The sequence below is a fragment of the Dasypus novemcinctus genome, chromosome 21 (genome assembly GCF_030445035.2).
Source record: "Dasypus novemcinctus isolate mDasNov1 chromosome 21, mDasNov1.1.hap2, whole genome shotgun sequence".
Classification (NCBI taxonomy): Eukaryota; Metazoa; Chordata; class Mammalia; order Cingulata; family Dasypodidae; genus Dasypus; species Dasypus novemcinctus.
Window position 1 is genome coordinate 72036566 of NC_080693.1, and position 20458 is coordinate 72057023.

A 20458-nucleotide genomic window follows, 5' to 3' on the forward strand; every position below is an offset into this window, starting at 1 on the left:
TCTAAGAAAGAAAGAGAGCGGGAGGGAGGAAGGAAGGGAGGGAGGGAAGGAGGAAGGAAAGAAGAGAGAGAGAGAGAGAAAGAAAGAAGACAGTAAGCTGGCCCTCATGACAAGAACTCAAGCAGACACAGAAGAACGTACAAGGAATGGACACAAAGAGCAGACAATGGGGGGAGGGGAGGGGAGAGAAATAAAATAAATCTAAAAAGGAAGGAAGGGAAAGGAAGAGAAAGAAGACAGCAAGCTGGCATAATGGGCAGGCATGGCAAGCTGATGCAACAAGACACACAAGAAAGAAAATTTAATGAGAGACACAACAAAGCAGGGAGTGGAGGTTCTTGGTGCATCCTAAAGAAGACAAGGAAGATAGCAAGCTGCCACAACAGGCAGGTTCAGCGAACTGACACAGCAAGATGATGCAACGAGAGACACAAAAGAAGATAAATATAATGAGAGACAACAAAAGAGGGAGTGGAGGTGACCCAAGCAATTAGGTGCCTCCCTCCCACATCTGAGGTCCCGGGTTCAGTACCCAGTGCCTCCCAAAGAAACAAGGAAGATGAACATACACAGCAAGTACAAACAACGAGGAGTGGGGAAAAATTAATTAAATAAATAAAAATCTCTTTTTAAAAAAATCTGTAGATCTGAGGTGAAATATATTGATATTTTACTGCTTTTATTTGTATTTTATCTTAGCTTCCAGTTAGCAATAGTAGAAAGGAAAACCTTTACTCTCTATTGATTTAGTGTCAAAGAATACCTACTCAGAAATATTGTCAGCACCATTTGTAGACTGAATTGGAGTAACGCTACTTAAACAAATGTGGGCTTTACTAAAAAGATAATTAAGGTTTAAATTAGAGTCACCCTTGTTTTGCCTTTAAAATTAGTGCCTCTTCACTGTAGTCACAGGTCAGGGCTCATTTCTGTTTAATGTACAAACCAACCAGTAGAAGATTTGCCAAGATTTTATCATCTTATTGTTATTACAACAAGAATTTTTAAATCAAATTACATGTTTTAGATGCAATTTTTAAAATTACATGTTTTAAAAACAATTCATTACTATTAACAAATAAACCTTGACTTTTACTCTATATAAATTCTACCTCAACGAAACTATAAATAAACTTTCCCTTTCCAGTTATCTTCACTTAAGCTCAAAATATGAACATCCCACGCCCTGCTTCCTTCACTTTTTGTCTAGAATATAGATGGGGAATTCTCTTAGAGCACACCCTACCTATTGAATCATCTGTTTTCTCCTGAGTAAGACAGTAAATTTGAAACTTATGAAAAGAAGACAATGGTGACTTCATTATTTTAAGTGGGAAAGCTTTTTTAAACAACATGTTATTGGAAGCTTTCAAACATATACAAAAGTAGGGGAGAAGAATAATCAGAACCCCCATGTCCCTATCAGCCAGTTTCAACAATTTTCAACCACTGGCCTGGGTGACTTTTTTCTGGCAGTTTCTTTTAATACAAATACTGTGGTTTTTTGGTTTTTTCCTTTTTTTTTTTTTTAAGATTTAATTTTATTTATTTCTCTCCTCTCCCGGCCATTGTCTGCTCTCTGTGTGTTCTTCCGCATCCACTTTGCATTATTCGGCAGCACTGGGAAACTGCATCTCTTTTTTGTTGCATCATCTTGCTGCATCAGCTTTCCGTGTGTGCGACGCCACTCCTGGGCGGCTCTCCTTGCAGGGTGCATTCCTTGTGTGTGGGGCACCCCTACCCCCACATAGCATGGCAGTGCCTGCGTGTGGCAGCACTGTGCATGGGCCAGCTTACCACACAGGTCAGGAGGCCCTGGGTATTGAACCCTGGACCCTCCATGTTGTAGACAGTTTCTCTATCAGTTGAGCCACATCCATTTCCCTCCTTTTCCTTTTAAACTTTCAGTCATGCAGAGTATGAGGCTAACAAGACCCAGTCAGAATTCATCCAGCAGAGGCTTGTCTGCTTCCCTCTGTTTCATGACCTCACTAAGCCCTCAAAAAACACGACTTTGGGAAGTGGACATTGCTCAACTGATAGAGCGTCCGTCTACCATATGGAGGGTCCAGGGTTTGATCCCATGGCCTCCTGACCTTTGTGATGAACTGGCTCATGTACAGCACTGCCACATGCAAGGAGTGCCATGCCACTCAGGGGCACCCCTGCGTAGGGGTGCCACATGCACGAGGAGTGCACCACACAAGGAGAGCCACCCTGAATGAAAAAAGTACAGCCCACACATATGGAGAGCTGACGCAGCAAGATGATGCAACAAAAAAGAGACACGGTTTCTCAGTGCCACCGATAATGCAAGTGGATGCAGAAAAACACAGCAAATGGACACAGAGAGCAGACAATGGCGGGGGGTGGGGGGAGAAATAAATAAAATAAATCTTTTAAAAAAACCACAACTTTGCTGACCCCCTATTTTATATTTATATAGGGCAGAATTTAAAGCCACAACTGTGTTTGCTTACATAGGGTTTAATCCAGGCTCTTTAACACTATCACATATAGAATGCTAGCATTCAAAGTTTCTGCTTCACCGAGGCTCTGTGAGCAGATCTATGGAACAGAACAGAGGAGAGGATCCAATCTGTCTACACTCTGCCCTCTCAATATATAGCAGAAAATCAGACCCAGAAAAAGTGTGCCTCTAAGCCTCATGGCCGTTTGTGAAAATGCCAGGGATAAGCATTTTGCCAGGACTCGGGAATACAGAATGCAGGGGAAGGCAGCAGAATTTAAGTACAAGTCACTTTAAATTTCAAGGCAGTGAGAACTGGTTTGAGAACTTTTTTTTTTTTTAAGAAAAAAAGGCACGTTTTACAGCCTGTGTAACACAGTATTGGAGAATCTGCTTCCAGAGTTCACTGTGCCATTGCAAAGTTTCCACAACAACTGATTCAGGAGAAGAGTGGCCTTTCTGCTGTGGATGATTCTGTTTTGATTTGGAAGTGGACTTTTCCTAATTTCTTGCAACTGAGAGTTTGATAAAGTTGGGGAAGTAGAGAGTTTAAGATTGTATTCACTGGGAGAACCTGGAGTTATGGGTATTCTGGGTTATGAACTGACAACAAATTGGTGTGTGTAGACAGCTTGCTGTGTAAAGGGTAGTGAGGTCACAGCTCCCACACACGGGAATGGATGCCCCACCACCACCCTCTAGCCTCACCCAGACCGTGGCCAAGCAGTGGGCCAAAGGCAAAGTCAGAAATCTCTAGGAAGACTTCTCTGCTAATTCCCTGTCATATGCTAATTCTCTGTCATATGCCTTGTACACTGGGAAAATTTTGATTATACCTTTATCATCATAGAAACACAATATTTCTCCCTACCAATGAAGATTTTCTTTATTAAATAACTTTTTACCCACTGCATACCTGGAATGAACTTTTGTTTCATTTATTCATTATCAAAGTACATGTTTCTGCCTCACTTCATACTTGTTTAATTGATTTAGAATTATGAAAGAAAACTGGTTTCTAATAAGTTTTAATAAGTTTTAAGTTCTATACATAATTCCTTAAAGCATGGTTTTACATGTTAAATAGTGGCATGCTTTGAATTTTGTTTATAAATTTTATACTCTTTCTTTTTTCAAACCAACAGAAAAGCCCTAATTCTGTTACAGGTGGCACTCAGTTATGCATGAGCTTCCAGGGTCTTCCGCTAACTCCAGAGAGTCCATTAACATGTAAAATCTCTTGTACTTTAATTAACTCTAATTATTACCATTTTTTAAACAAATGAAAATATGCTGTAACCTTCTCCCTTTTTAAGAGTGTGGTGTACCCTCATTGTTCCTGTAAAGCTCATTATGTCATTTATATTTTTCTTTTGGAAAGTGACTTCTTTGTTCCCCACCAACGCAAAGCACTCAAAGTCAAGGACAGTGTAGCTTCCTACAGCAAAATGACTTACATGGTATTTGAAGGCAAATTTAATTAGGAGAAAAGGACTGTCTTTTCAGTAATGATGCAAGTTAACACAACAGAGCCGAGAGACAAGGAATAATTTTGCAGAATAAACAGTTTAACTGTTCATGTTGGGCTTTGTTTTATATTTTTGATCCAGTGTTGGTCATTCAATTCCATTCTTTAATTATCTTGGGCTTTTCTCAGGAATAAACTAAAGGTTGTGATTTTTCTTTTTCTGCCAAGTGTCAAATTAGAATAATTTGAATAAGGAAGCCACATCTGAAAAGAAAGTTCTCCGTTGTCCTTACTGAGTAATCATGGTTATTTCACATAGCCCTTGTGTCTAATAGCCTAATAATTTTTTAGACTGTAAGACTGGGAACAGCTGCCAACATAAACTGTCATTTTTCTTTCATCTAGTGCATTTTAACTTTTTTGAAAGTAGACTATTATTTGCTTACTTTTCAATTTTAACTGATTTTTTGGTAGATAATAAAAGTAATTTTTAGACATAACAGCTTTCTCTGATTAGCCTTAGATCATGTTTTACATCCTCAGTTAAATTATGAGCAAATTTTAAAAGTGATACCTTTTGAAAGTGAGACATAATTTGAATTTTTTCTTGGTTTTGTTGATAAAATAGGGTAGACCTAAGGAGCAGATGTAGCTCAGTGGTTGAGCACCTACCTCCCCTATGCACAAGGTCCTGGATTCAATCTCTGGCACTTCCTTAAAAAAAAAAAACGGTAGACCTAATAGTCTTTTTCCCATGTTAAGAAGCAAGAAGGGATCATGTCCATAATACTAACTTCTTCAGTAGCCTCGTACCGCCTGAATTCTCATTAACTTTCGTGACCTCCTCATGCCTGCTCGTAATTGTGGGAATCATGCCAAGGTCTGGTTTTAGAACCTCTTCTCCTTTTACTTGCTTCCCTAGGAAGTTTCCCTGTCTGCACTTCTGTCTGGGACCTCTGTCCATTCAGACCCGTCTTCATCCTGGAAGTCCCACCAGCACTTCAGACTCCACATGTCAAAAGCCATACTGCCCCACCGCTTCTGACTTGCTCCTCATCCCGTCATCAGTTCCCAGTGTTACTATCCTTTGGTCATTCACTGTCAAAGCTTTGTGTTAACCTTAAGCCCCTCCTTTGCCAGATCTCACTGCATCCATTCCCTTCTCCACACCTGCTGCTCTCTTGTTGCGCCTGACCTTCACTTGGCAGCAGCCCCCAGACTTTAGCTCTTGACTTCACACTGAAGAACCATTTTCTCGAAAATCTAGGGGGATAAACCTTCAGGGCATGAGCAGAACCAAATGCTGCCATGAAATGAGGAAGAAAATAGGTTTCTAACTTTGCACTTGGGAGGTAATGAGTGGCCAGGGTGAAAACAGACTTAGTGCTATAGCAGGGCTGAGGTTAGATTATAACAAGGTGCAGAGAAAATGAGAGGGGGGGCTCAGGACCCTGTGTGTGGGCCACTCCCATAAGTTTGCTGGTGAAGCAGAGGAGGGAGATGGTGGAGAAGGAGGGAACAACTTTTGTTTAGGATGAGGGAGATGCTTATGTCCTTTATTTTATTTCAGTAAAATAATGAAAACTGAAAAAAAAAGGAGTATTTTTTTTTAATTGCGGCAGAAAACAGACAATATATTATTACAAAAAGTAATATGTGTGTGTGGATATATAGCTGTATAGATATTTGGAAGATACGTTTATATATTCTGTATCTCAAGGACCATAATAACCCTTAGTTAAATGTACCATATTAAGGACAGTAGGAAACCCTGGTGACTAGAGTAAATTCCCCCAGGGAGTATAATTCAAATATTTATTAGTTCCTTCCACAGACACAAGTTCAGTGGCAACTGTGTGCCAAGCACTGAGCTGGCTAGGTGCTAGGCTTGCAAAGGTAAAGAGGGGAGAGCCCCGAGCCTCAGTGGCTCTCAGAGTTATGCAGCCATGAAAAGTAATCCTCTCCAAGACTAGATGGGAGAAGCAGATGTGGCTCAGGTGACTGAGCTCCTACCTACCACATGAGAGGTTGGGGTTTGGATCCTGGTGCCTCCTGGGGAAAATACACAAGACACAGCAAGCTGACATGACAAGATGACACAGTGAGATGACGCAACCAAGATACAGCGAGGAAACACAATGAGAGCAGGAACAAAGCAGGGAGCAGAGGTGGTTCAGGCCATTAGCGCCTCCCTCCCACAAGGGAGGTCCCCCAGTTCAGTTCCCAGTGCCTCCTAGAAGGAGAAGACCAGCACACAATAAACGGACACAGCAAATGCAAACAATGAGGGGACAAGAAGAAATAAATAAATCTTTGAAAAAAAAAAAAAGATAGTATAAAAGCCCAGAAGAGTCCATGCTTAGCTCTGTGTTAGCTCTGTGAGTAGGTTAGCAAGATTGCCCCATTGAGCAGAGCGGGTAAGACAGGGGCTTCTAGGCAAAGGAAAAAAAGGAAAGTACAGAGCAAAAAAGAGGCAGCATGGAGTAGTTCAAAGTATGGAATTTGAAGTTAGACAAATATGCCTTCAAAATCCAATCCCTTCAATAAATTTAAAAAGTAAAAACAAAAAAAAATTCCAATCCAGTGTCTTCCTGCTGGCCACATGGACTCGAGCAATAATCACTCTGAGTCTCACATCCTCTCTAACATGGATGAAATAATACCTGCCACACAGGAATGTAGCGAAGCTGAAAAATAAACCTCTCGGTTTACTGTTATTGATGGTAACAACATCAACCCGACACACAGAGGTTTTACACAGTTCTCCTTGGCCAGAGCACAAGCCAGATGATGAAGGTCCTTGTACTCCATCCAAGGCATTCAAACTGCATCTCAGGGATGAGGGAGCACTATTTAAACCTACATTTAAGTGGGGGATGACAGAATTAGACTCAGGTTCATGAAGATCCTCTAATAGCAATATGAAGATGGATCAAAGAGCATGAAAGACTAAGAGCTTAAAGACACATAACTCTTCTAATACAGTGATCATTGCTCTCCTCTTTTATGCCACAAGAGAAATGGATAATATCCTCTTTATTGGTAGTTATCAAAAGGAAAAAAATGCTGCTTCATCAACAAGCATAGGAACAATTGCATTCCCTAATCATTTTGGAAACAGACCATAAGAATAGAATTATAAAAAGTAAGGGATGGGAGCATTGCCATCTCATTCTCAGATTTGGTTGAATTGTAGATTTACAATCGATAGAATATCAAGGACACTAAAGCTGTTAACCTTCTTCTCAAACCATCTTATCTTTTAAATTAGCTTCTTTGTCTGGGGCCATCCATGGGACATGAACAACCTATGGACTACCTAAAATCAGAGGTTAGATTATAAGAATATGCTATTTTCCTTCTAGAGAATGGCCACATCATTTTCAACAGGTTCTCATAACTCCCAAAAAGAACCCTGCCTAGATCTGTAGTTGGAAAATATTGGATGACACTGAAAGAGTTTTGAATGGACACTAACTCAGACCTTTCCTAACCCTGTTATATCCAGCTGCTGCCGGTATCTCCACTTGGACGTGGATGGGCATTTCCAGTTTAACGTGTCCCAGGTTGAGCTCCAGATCTTCTCACCCAACGTCTGCCCCACCCTCAGTCTTCTCCACATCTTCTAGTGGCCCAGACCAAAGTTCTCATGGTCGTCCTCATTGATGCCTCTTTTTTTTTTTGCTTTTTTTTTTCACTGATGTCTCACTTTTTCTCACACTCTGCATCTTCTCTGTCAGGATTTTCATCTCTACCTTCAGAATACATTCAGAATGTAGACATCCCTCCCTACCTGAGCCATCTGTACCATGGTGCCAAGGCCAGAACTTGAACCCAGGATCTTATATGTGGGAAGCCAGTGCTCAACCACTGAGCCACATTAGCGTCCCTGAGTTGGTTTTATTGTTTGTTTTGCTTGTTGTTTGTTTTTTCAGGAGGCACCAGGAACTGAAACCAGGACCTCCTATGTGGGAGGTGGGGGCTCAACTGATTGAGCCACATCCGCTCCCTGAATGAATTTTGTTTTGAGAATTTGTTAGTCTTCTTTGCTTTTGCCCTACCATGTGTTCTGCTCACTGTAGCTTTCCACCTATTACACCTGTATTACATTGGCTTCTTTGAATGGATCCCGTTTCTTCTCCAGTTAAGCTCTACTTAAAATAGTGGCTGGTACAATGATAATTACTGAACTTTGTGGTTTCTGTGTTCTACCTATAAACCTGAATACTACCACCAGCAGCTACTTGGCAACTGAAAGAGTTTATCTCTGTTCACCTTTTACAAGTTCCTCAAACTCCACATTATCCCCTCTGACTTAATACAGTAAAGGAGTTCACTTATTATTACTAAAATTTGCTCAAATTACCATTATGTAGTTTTTTAAATATTTCAGGTTGGTCCGATATTACAATTCCTTTATGTCACAACACTTTTCAGAGAATCAGTTACCTTGCAGGTATCTTGACGGAACTCTTTTAATTAAAAATAGCTTTATGCCTTAGTATATGCTTGTGGTCCCATGCTGGGAATCTGAGACATTTTAATAAAATGATCTGACACCCATCTAATTTATCCATTTTTTAAATCTGGAAGGTTTTTTTTATGATAGATATGTTTAAAACAGAAAACATCTGGGTCTGACATATAAAAGTCTGTTTTTGTTTGCCAGAACTCTTTAGAATCAACAATAATAGTCTAGAAATTTGAGGCCTTTTTAATGACAGCTCATTTAGTAAAACTTTTTTTTCAAGCAAACTAATTGTTAATGGTTATGTGTTTATTTTGCACTGTTTCAGGTGTTACAAGATGAACTAGACAACTGCTTGAATCAGGTGCGAAATGCAGACAAAAAATTACAGCACAGAGAATTGGAGGCACAGGAACAGGTACACTCTCCTTTCCTGCTAGACTTGTTGGTTGGTTTACTTTCTCTAGGTCAAGGAGCTTATGAATTACCTATTTCAGCTAGAGTGCTTTGGTTTCAAGTGACAGAGCTTCACTTCTAGTTGGCATAAGCAGTAAAGGAGTCTATTAGCTCATAAAATAAGAATTGCATAGTTAGGGCATTTTAGGGCTCGGGCCCTGCTTCTCTGACATCCTCAAGGCACTGCCTCCTGCATTGCCTTCATCCTAAAGACGCTTCCAAGATGGCTGCAGCAATTCCAGACATCCCATCCAGACCTGAATATATCCAGAGGTAGGAAGGGACTGTCCGTTTCTGGGGTCTCCTTTTGAAGAGTAAGGACAGTTTCCCAGAAGCACCTCCCCCACCAACTCCCTTCACATCTCATTGGCCAGGCCAGACTTGCCTGACAAGTCCCAGGCAAGAGGACTAAGGGTACCAAAATTAGCCAAGACCAATTACGATCTTCCTGTTGGTGATGGACTTAGGAGAAGGATAACTTGAAGAAGGAAGAGGGGACGTGGACATTGGGTATACAGCCAACAGTATCTGTTCTGTTATCCTTTAAAAATAAGTGGACATTGTTTTACTTGGAGATGTAAGTTTGTGTTTTCTTTTGAAATTTTTTTAAAGATTTATTTATTTATTTATTTATTTCTCTCCCCTTCTCCCCCCCACCCCGGTTGTCTGTTCTCTGTGTCTCTTTGCTATGTCTTCTTTGTCCACTTCTGTTGTTGTCAGTGGCCCTGGAATCTGTGTTTCTTTTTGTTGCACCATCTTGTTGTGTCAGCTCTCCATGTGTGCGGCACCATTCCTGGGCAGGCTACACTTTCTTTTGCTCTGGGCGGCTCTCCTTACAGGGCGCACTCCTTGTGTGTGGGGCTCCCCTACGTGGGGGACACGCCTGCGTGGCATGGCATTCCTTGCGCTCATCAGCACTGCACATGGGCCAGCTCCACACGGGTCAAGGAGGTCCGGGGTTTGAACCACGGACCTCCCATGTGGTAGACGGACGCCCTAACCACTGGGCCAAGTCCGCCGCCTCTTTTGAATTTGGTTATCCTCTTGTTTCCCATTATCTTAATAAGGTAAACCTAATATAAACCAGAAGTATCTGACTATGACAATAGTTAATGACATTTTATTTTCAAATGACAGGATTATTTTCTTCTAGTTCTTCCAGTTTTAATGAATTATTCTTACTGGTAATTGTGACAATTTAAAGTAAAAAATCAGTGATGTAGCAATAAAGATCATGAGTCTTAATGAGACCTTTTATAAATGCGTTGTCCACAGCCATTGGGTATAGTATTGCTAAGATTCTTCTAAGGGCCACTAATCTGCTAGGTACAGAAACTTCTATAGTCATAAGAGACTTTTATACTTGAAGAGTCTCCTAGTAAAACTCAGGACAGGAATATTAGACTTTGTAGAAAGAGTAAACACTGAAGTAAGGCTGGTAGGGAAGCTTTTCTAATCTCTGGAGATTTTTACAAATAGAGTATGAGACAGGGTATTACATGGAATGACAAACTAAGCACCTAATAATTGGCACGTATTACTACCTACTGAATTGAATTGACCTCCTATAATGATCCCCTCCTACTCTCTAATACATATACCCTGTCTGATATGTATATATTAATATCATGTATGTATGAATATGTATATATCTCATGTATATATGTTATGCATGTCTATGTATACATGCATATGTACAGGGATAGATATGTATAGCTATCATACATGGTCTGTATCATGGAGGCAATAATACTAGGATAAAAACTAGTATGAAATACTTGATAAAAAAATTAATAACTACAATTTATCAAGGGTCTACAAAGACAGGTCCTGTACAAGAAACATCATGCACATTAGTTCCTTTCATCCTCACAATAACCATGTAAGGTCAGTATTATTGTACCCATTTTGCAGAGAGCATTCTGAAACCCAAAGAAGTTTATTAACTTGTCAAAGATCACAGACCTAGTAAGTAGTAGAAGTTCATTCACACTCAGGCTTATTGAAATTCCAAACCTTTACTCCTTTCATGATAATTTTTTTAAAGATTTATTTATTTATTTCTCTCCCCTCCCCCCCCCACCCCAGTTATCTGTTCTCTGTGTCTGTTTGCTGCATCTTCTTTGTCCGCGTCTGTTGTTGTCAGCAGCACAGGAATCTGTGTTTCTTTTTGTTGCATCATCTTGTTGTGTCAGCTCTCCCTGTGTGCGGCACCATTCCTGGGCAGGCTGCACTTTCTTTTCGCGTTGGGTGGCTCTCCTTACAGGGCACACTCCTTGCGCGTGGGGCTCCCCTACGCGGGGGACACCCCTGTGTGGCAGGGCACTCCTTGCGCGCATCAGCACTCCACATGGGCCAGTTCCACATCAGTCAAGGAAGCCCGGAGTTTGAATCGCAGACCTCCCATGTGGTAGACGGATGCCCTAACTACTGGGCCAAGTCCGCCGCCCATGATAATTTTTTTATTGTCTTTTTTTTTGAAAGGTACCTAGAACACAAAAAATGCTACATTAAAAAATATGAGGTTCCCATATAACCCACCCCCATTCCTCCCACATCAACAACCTCTTTCACCATTGTGGCACATTTACTGTATTTGGGGAATACATTTTGGAGCACTGCTACACCGCATGGATTATAGTTTATATTGTAGTATACACTCTCCCCAGTCCATTCAGTGGGTTATGGCAGGATATATAATGTCCTGCATCTGTCCCTGCAATATCATTCAGGACAATTCCAAGTTCTGAAAATGCCCCCACATCACACCTCTTATTCCCTCTCCCTGCCCTCAGCAACTCCTGTGGCCACTGTCTCCATATCAATGATAAAATTTCTTCCATTGCTAGAGTCACGATAGTTCTATAGTAGAATACCAGTAAGTCCACTCTAATCCATATTTTATTCCTCCATCCTATGGACCCTGGGATAGTGATATCCATTCCACCTCTAAATCAAGATGGAGCTTAGATGCCACAGGGCTGATGGATGTAATTCTCCTGCTTGCAGTTATAGACACTCTCAGTTCCCTGATGTGGTGGTTGACCATCTTCTCCTTCCTGTTAGCTGACCTGGGCACATCCAACAAACCAGAGAGTAGGTGCTGCAACTATTCTGAGGCTCAGGGCCCAGCTGGCACATGGACAATCCAGAGATTCAAGTCTCCTGAGTATACACCAACACTAGCACCAAGCACAGGTTCGGCAAAAGTGACAGAAGAGGAATGTGTAGAATGGTCACATCTGAGTTCAACTCCATTACACTCAGGAGCACAAATTCCAGAGTAGGACCCACTGGCAAGGCACTAAACTCCAGAGCCATCAGGCATGACTATAGAACCTGTGTGTCTCCATAGCCCTCAGGAGTACCAGTACCTGGGGTTGTATCTACTTTGCTTGTCTCTGGGATCCTGCTGAGACGTACATAAGCATGACCCCTCTGATGACCTCTCAACTCATTTTGAAGTCTCTTACCAGATAAACTCATTTGTCTTTACCATTTCCCCCTTTTATTCAAGGTCTTTTTCTAGTTGCATCACCAGCTGGTGATTGTTAGTAATCCCTCGACACCAGGGAGTCGCATCCCCAGAATTCATGTCCCATGCTGGGGGGAAGGTAATGCATTTACATGCTGAGTTTGGCTTACAGAGTGGCCACTTTTGAGCAACATGGAGGCTCTCAGGAGGTAACTCTTAGGTACCCTGCAGCTCTAGGCCTAGTTGGAATTTCAAGCACACAGGCTCATAAGCATAGTCATCAGTATCAAGGGCCCATCATTATCAAGAACCCCGGCTAGGAGTGCTGAGATCTTAACCAGAGGAGCTCTGTCACATTCCCCAATGGAACAGCAACAATCCCCCAAGTGCAAGGGCAAAGATCAGTGAAGAAGAATGGTCCAATGATGGGCCCATGACAATTTTTAAAGTACACCATTTCAAGTTCATGGAAAAAAAAGCTCGGCGGCGGACTTGGCCCAGTGGTTAGGGCGTCCATCTACCACATGGGAGGTCCACGGTTCAAACCCCGGGCCTCCTTGACCCGTGTGGAGCTGGTCCATGCGCAGTGCTGGTGCACGCAAGGAGTGCCGTGCGACACAGGGGTGTCCCCCACATAGGGGAGCCCCACGCGCAAGGAGTGCGCCCCTGTAAGGAGAGCCACCCATTGCGAAAGAAAGTACAGCCTGCCCAGGAATGGCACCACACACACGGAGAGCTGACACAACAAGATGATCAACAAAAAAAGAAACATGGATTCCCGTGCCGCTGACAACAGAAACAGACAAAGAAGACCCAGCAAATAGACACAGAGAACAGACAGCCGGGGTAGGGGGGAAGGGAGATAAATATATAAATAAATAAATCTTAAAAAAAAAAATCTTGATAGCACTAATAGCAAACATATCTTCATTTTGATTATAAGCAGATTGGATTGAATTGAACTGGATTTTATTGAGGATGGCAGGAAAACAAACATACTGTTGCAGATACCTGGTACAGTAGCAAAAGGCTGTTAACCCTCCATGGGCAGGGAAAAAGCAAAGAGGAGAGGAACCAAAAACATGGCAGATTTGGCCAGCTTGGATGGGTTGTGGTGTTCAAGTCTAATCAATGTAGGTACAACTGTCACGGAGGGTCAGCTGAACCTCCATCCTCTGTCTAGGACTCTTGTAACTAGAAGGAGAAAAGACAAGCTTCTAACAAGCAGGAAATGGTGCTCCAGGGAGAATTGGGGCTTCTCCAATTTGTGATAAAATATGACTTAAGGTAAAACTTTGTTGACATCACTCTAATTCATGGCAAAACTTCACACAGAAAATTCCATAATATATTGAGAGTAGGGAAATTAAGAAATCCCAAATGAACAATAGGCAAGAATTCAGGAACTACTTTCAGTCTTTTTTATTGACTTCTTTTTGATCATCAAAGTTGCTTTCATCTTTGTAGTGACAATAGCTTTTTAGAATATTTCTTACAGGATTCCTGATATCTTCTACTAGCCTGCAGTTTACCAAAGAAATGTCAGGAAATACCCATGGGTAAAGCTGAATGTTTCATAATCTTTGCAGCCATGAGATGTTAGGTTCTTTCCCCAGGGTCCTAGGGTGTAACCAGAAAAAATGCCACTCGTTTAAACAAAACTAAAGAGCAAATAATTCCTCTATTTTTAATTTAATGTAATCTGTTACTCTATCCAAATTTGACCTATTTCCTTCTTTCAATTTGTGATGCTAATAGAAGTAATCAAATCATTCCAATTGTTGTCATGTGTATTTTTTAGGGTCTACTTATATGTGCACTTAGGATATGTAAAATGTCGAAATTGTTGTCTTATGAATTTCTTTTTGCTGTCAAAGTAACTACAATAACAGTAGCTAACCTCACATCAGCCAATCAAATAACTGAAATGTGCACAAAATAGCTACTTGGAACTTTCTTCTCTTTCTTTTCAACCAAATATTATTATCTTGATACTAGTTACATAAAGATCAAAATTAAAACTGGCAGAATTACAAAGGACAATTTTTGGGGCTTCTTTTTTTAACTTGCTTTCTTAAAAAAAGTTTAAACTCTTTCTGCTTTTCATTTAGGAAAAATTCCTGTTTTGATTCTATAAAAACAAAAAAATGAATGAGGTATTTTTAAAGATGTGTTTTTAATTAAAAACCAAAAGCTGCTTCTCATCAGGCCTTGATGGGTGGTATCCCAGCTGCCTGCCCCTTGCCTTGGTGCCATCAGCTCTCCTCCAACTCCTTACTCCCAGCAGACCAGTGAGCAAGAATCCCTGGAGAGGGCTTGTTCATCACTCATTACAAAGGGTTAATTTGCAAACTGTGCACATTCAAGATAAATAACACAAAATTAGAAAAACTTAATTTTCTATCTAAGTCAGTCTTAGAGAAATCTACTTTTCCTCTAATCCATACCTTTTAAAGGAATTGAAAATCACCGTTATTTTTATCCATACCAGGAGGAAATGATTTCTAATTCTAGATAAGACCCAAGCAAGACTCCCATAATTTCTGCAAAGGAGGAGAGACCAGAGCTCTAATCAGACTTCCTCAGTGTGCTGGGAAACTGAGTCATCAGGAAAGAATATGGATTCTCAGATGTCCTACGACACAGTAGTGATGACCCAGAACAGAGCAGGACAGTACATAGCTCCTTACTCCCAGGAGGTTATTTTCCCTTCCTTTAAACCCTCCTTAAATGCTACGTGCACTTATCACTAGGGTCAGCAACAGATGAAAACAGAATGAGTAAAATTAAACTCTACTTTCATGAGGTGTTTTCATTACTCACAATTAGACTAAGTAATTTACTGGCCCTTGCAAGATAATTTGGTCTGATAAATGATGGGGAAAAAGGGAAGAAATGGTTCAAAAATTTACTTGGTATCCTTAGTAAAGGCATTAAACAATGTCAGTTCCTAATTCAATATGATGGAGATATTAACAAACTTGTTTTTTAAAAAAACTCTGCTTCGAATTGGATATCTCAAATTTTGAAAATATGAATTGCTTTGATTACACTGGTCCCTCAGTTTCCAAAAATATTATATTAAATAAATTAGTGGGGGAAAAAAGTACTTCCAAAATCTCCTAATAAATAAAATACAATGCTGAGCATTTCACTGGAGTGTCAGTCATTTTTTTTTACTCACCATTTCATTCTTTTGTCAGGCATATTGTGCTAGACACTGCCAGGTACTGAAAAGAAACAAAAATGAATGTTATAGTTCCTGCCCTCAAGGAGTTTACTACAGTCTGGTAGAGCAGAGGAGACATGTACAAGGTATAGACTCCAGGCATGGAATTAAAAATAGGTTCCTTTCCTTCTAAATGGCTGGACCTCTACAGAGGTCAGAATCATAAGATGTAGAAAGAACACAAGCGTTTGTACTGCCATCCATCTTCCCCCATCCCTGTGGGGGAAAAAGGGGAGGAATCTTTATCTGGTTAAAAGGTTAGGGTCCCACCACCCCAGATTGAGTTGTTTAAAGAGCCCATGGGCCCTAAAGGGAAGAGGGTCCTTCTGCAGATGGTCAAAGGAAGGGGCAGTGCGTCCAGCCTTCTCCGAGAAATGCCAAGGCCCCCCTCCTAGTCTCATTGCCTTGGGCTGCCCCTAGGGACCCTCTCTGGTTTTGTGGCCAGAGGTTTTTCCCAGCCAGCTGGTTTCGTTTGGAGTCTCATCTCATGAAAGGTCTGGGCTGCCCAGGCCCAAGCCACCTATACGTTATTTTAAAATATGTACCTAAAAAAACCAGTCCCACTTTAACATTTCAGTCACAGCTTCGCAGCAACCAACTTCCTATATAAGGCCTAGACACATCAGTGAATTTAGGAGAGAAGCTGGTGACCAGAAAGACAGTCACAAGTGTCAGTTGTTGCGGGGGGAGGGGTTGTCCCAGAGACCCTTCCAAGGGACACATGAGGGAAAACAGAGGCTTCACGGTCTAGCCTCATGCAGTGGGAAGAGCACTGCTGGCTCTAACGCCACCTCTCTCACTCTTAGTTGTATGATTTGGGACAAGCCACTTAACCTCTCTGGACCTCAGGTTCCTAATCAGTAAATGTTGAGTAATACTACTTTCCCATGGGGTTGTTGTGAACATCAAAATGAAATCATGTGTGCAAAAATACTTCAAAACTAAAAACACTATGCAGCTGCAATGTGTTGTTTTAATTATTTGTAGGGAGAAGGAGAAGGCATGTGAGCTAGGAGTCAGCAGAGAGGAAGGACTTTCTAGATAGGGAAATGAACAAGGAAGACATGAAGGAAAACGGGCTTAGGAGTGTTCAGGGAATAGTGAGTAATATCTTGGCCAGAGGGTAATGAGTGAAGAGGAAATTAAGACCAGAAAATTAGCTTCATTCGTTTCATCCAGTTTTTAAAAGCGGGGGAGGGGGACACTTTTGTTATTATTTCTCTGCATCAACACTGGGCTTTGTGTTAGGACCATTGGTGATAGTTTTGCATGTGATACTAAGAAGTTGGGCAGAAAACAGTTGACAGCCATTGAGGACTTTTTTTCTTTAAACTGGGTAATAGTACATGATTGTGATTTTACTTTAGAAAGATTATTCTGGCTGTAGTAGATAAGATGAACAGGAGATGAAAAGAGACCAGTTCAGAAGTTACACCACTATCATTCACATAATCCCAGTCAGAAGAGAACTATTTGAGGACTTGAACTGGATATTTTCAAAGGGAATGGAAAGGAAAGCGTAGATGTGAAGACTCTCTTAAAAGGAAAAAAATCAGAGAACATAGAGATTTAGTGGGCAAGACAAAGGAGTATGTCCAAGACAGTAAACAGTTTTGAACTGATACGATGGTGTATAGAGGACAGTGATACTGTCATCTTTTAGTTGTTGAGTTTGAGACGCTAGCAGCCGGACATTAATTGGGTAATTGGGAGGCATAGAGTTGAAACTCTGAAACTAAAAATCAAAAAAGAACCCTAGGGAAGTAGATGTGGCTCAAGTGATAAGGCCTCCACCTACCATATGGGAGGACCCAGGTTCGATCCCTGGGGCCTCCTGGTGAAAAAGAAGAGAAAGTGTGCCTGAGCAGCAAGCCAGTGCCTGCATGACGAGCTGAGTGCCCACATGGAGAGCCAAATGCCCACGCAGCGAGCCAAGTGCCTATGTGAGTGCCCATGTGGCGAGCTGAGTGCCCACGTGTTGAGTCTAGTGCCCATGCAAGTGCCCGTGTGGTGAGCCGAGTGCCCGTGTGAGGGCCTGTGTGGTGAGCCAGTGCCTGCACAGTGAGCCAGTGCCCACGTGGTGAGCCAAGTGCCTGCACAAGTGCCTGTGTGGCAAGCCAAGTGCCCATGAGGTGAGCCGAGTGCCCGCATAGCAAGCAGGTGCCCATGTGGTGAGCCAGTGCCTGCTTAAGTGAGTCACGCAGCAAGATGATGGCACAACAAGAGAGAGATGAAGGGGAGAGTCAAGGTGAAGCACAGCAGAGACCAGGAACTGAGGTGGCGCAATTGACAGGGAAACTCTCTCCACATCAGAGGTCTCCATGATCAAATCCCAGAGAATCCTAGAGGAGAAATATGAGAAGAGACGACAAAAGAAGACAAAAAGAGAAATACATACAGAAGATCGCACAGCAAATGGACACAGACAGCAAATACAGTGGGGAAAGGAGAGGGAAAGAAAGAAAAAAAAGTAAAAAAAAACCACAAAACCCTTAAAAAGGAAATATGTCAGAATCACATTTCATAGGGGGATAGCAAGGTCCACAAGGTGCGAATGATATTAATAGGGGCAACAACAGAGGGAGGCAAGAGGGCCATGGGCAGACTCATTGGCATGACCAAATTCAAGTGGCCAGAGATAGTAGGGAAAGATACAAAGAGAACTGAAAAGGAATACTCAGAAAGATAAGAGCAGAACCAGGAGACTGATGTCTCGAAGAGCAAAGTAAGAGAGAGTTTCCTACTAGACTTAAAGTTCCATCTGGGAAAGACCCTCTCTGTCATCTTCGGGCATCCACCAGGGCTTGTTGATGAATTGTATTGCTCTGTAAAACCCTTGCTGCCCTGAGTCCCATCCTCAAAGCCACCTTGCTCATCCCACATCCCTCTGTGGTCTGTGTCCTTGTAGCATTTTTTATGGGCCTTCATTATAGTTTTTCCCATCAGGCTGCCCCAGCAGGCAGTATACCCTTGGAAGATGAGACTCTGAGCCAGGACTGTGTCATATTTATCCTTACAGCTCAGTATTTAACCCAGTGCCTTGACAACATGGTGCTCAGTGAATATATGGAGGAAAGAAGGGAAGGAATGGGAGAGAGAGAGAGGAAAAAAGAGTCACAGCATCAAAAAGTCAATTTGAAGATGAAGAGTTCCAAAACACCACTGATTTTAGTGGTTCTGAGTCCTTGGTCCTAGGCTTCCTCAACATAGTCTTCTGAGACTATGTTGTGAGAATTTCTTCATATTCTTGTGAGAATTTTGCTTAAGTATATACCATAAATAATCTTTCATAATTTTCTCTTGGGGTAGGTAGGATCATTGAGGCTTCTCATAGATTATCTGTGACCCTCAACTTTTAATCAGACAGTACAGTACCAAAAGCGAAAACTAAGAGAAGGAAGAAGGCAGGTGCCCTGCCCAGGCAGCCCGCCTTTCTGCTCTCCTTTAACAGGGCAGATTTTCCTTCCAAATCTCCTCCTCAAGGTGCCATCAGAGGCCAATGCAGAAATGACACCAAAAAAGTCCTTTCTCTTCTCTACATTTAATAAAATTGACCTTCTGCTGATTTTCTTAGATTCCTGGGTTTGAAGAATGAAATTTGGTTCCCTTAGTATAAGTAGCTTTCGGATAATGGTAGACATCTCTGGAAGTGCCTGTTACACCATTACAGCTACCATCATTTGTATTCCCAAAGAGTTCAGTTGCCTCCAACAATGCCCGGTATTCTATCGGAGAGGAGCGTGGATATTAGGAGAACTAAAATCAATAAGTTTAAAGCATTCACTGTACAGCACTGCTTATCTTTAAGCCATCTCAGTCATCATCAGGGGTAACCAACAAATCACAGCCTTACAGAAGAAGATGCTATGGAGATAGAAAATCAATTAAGCAATAATCGTGACAATTGTTAAAAGCCAGAATTGGTCTTTTACAGATTTCCAAGCCTTTAATTTCCATTTCCCATCATGGATTTTAAAACTTAACAGTCGTGCCTGCTGTTGGCTAACTCATCTGTACTGAAATCTATTTAAAAGTACTAACACAAAACTATGCTTTATCCCAAAGCACATTATAGAATCAGGAATAATAGTTGCAACAGAAATAGAATTCAAAGCCTTTTATTGACTTTTCATGTTTAATGGCTATTATTCTGGCTTGTTTCAAGTAATTTTAATAACCACAGTTTATTTACAAAATTCGGGTGAAGTCTTTTGTTCCTATGCCAACAAAATACATTTGTTCCCAGACAGCTGGTATGATGCATCATTCAAAAACTTGCGTTATGAGGGATAGAAACACATTTAATTTTGGCCACATCTTGTTCTCAATAAGAGTTTGAACATTTGCCTCTGTTTTCCGGGAGGAAAAAAAAAAACAAAGCACTTGAAGCCCAATGTCAGGGACATGAGTATTTTTATTAAAACATACATCTCATCAAAATGTTCCTTATAAATCAGTCATTCTAATAGATTTTAGTAGTGAACCCAAACCCTCACTTTAAACTACCCATGATGATCCCAACGCCATTTTTTTTTCCTTAAATAACTTAAAGCTGCTCTTCTGGTGGGAATGTGCTCCGAGTTTTGTTGCGGCTTTCTTGAAATTCCCTTTGTTTTTAACCTCACTGGGCTTATTGTGCTAGGAAGGAGAGAGGAGGCGGGATCCCTGACGTGCCTGCTCCGTATTTGTAATCCTGTGCTTTGCTGACATATCAAATGCAACTGTCAGCAAAGCACCCACTGCATCACTGCAGCTGTTTTTCCATAAAGCATTTTCTACATCATTGAAGCAGGTCTTCGTCCACACAGTGAGCACTGGGGGACTGTGAGGACCTGGGCGAGAGCCACGGGCTGACACAGGGCTCTGACCCGGGTTTGCTGGCCTCTGGAGCC

At 41.5% G+C, this 20458-nt stretch overlaps 1 protein-coding gene across 4 annotated transcripts in view; it reads left to right on the top strand.

Annotated features, from left to right (window-relative positions):
- The window catches only part of CEP112 (centrosomal protein 112), a 575007-nt gene that overhangs the window by 507393 nt on the left and 47156 nt on the right, over positions 1–20458 (top strand). For all 4 annotated transcript variants that reach the window (XM_058284590.1, XM_071210757.1, XM_058284587.2 and 1 more), the window contains exon 24: positions 8735–8824. In XM_058284590.1, the coding sequence (XP_058140573.1) occupies positions 8735–8824 (90 nt within the window). The remainder of the gene's footprint in view (positions 1–8734; positions 8825–20458) is intronic.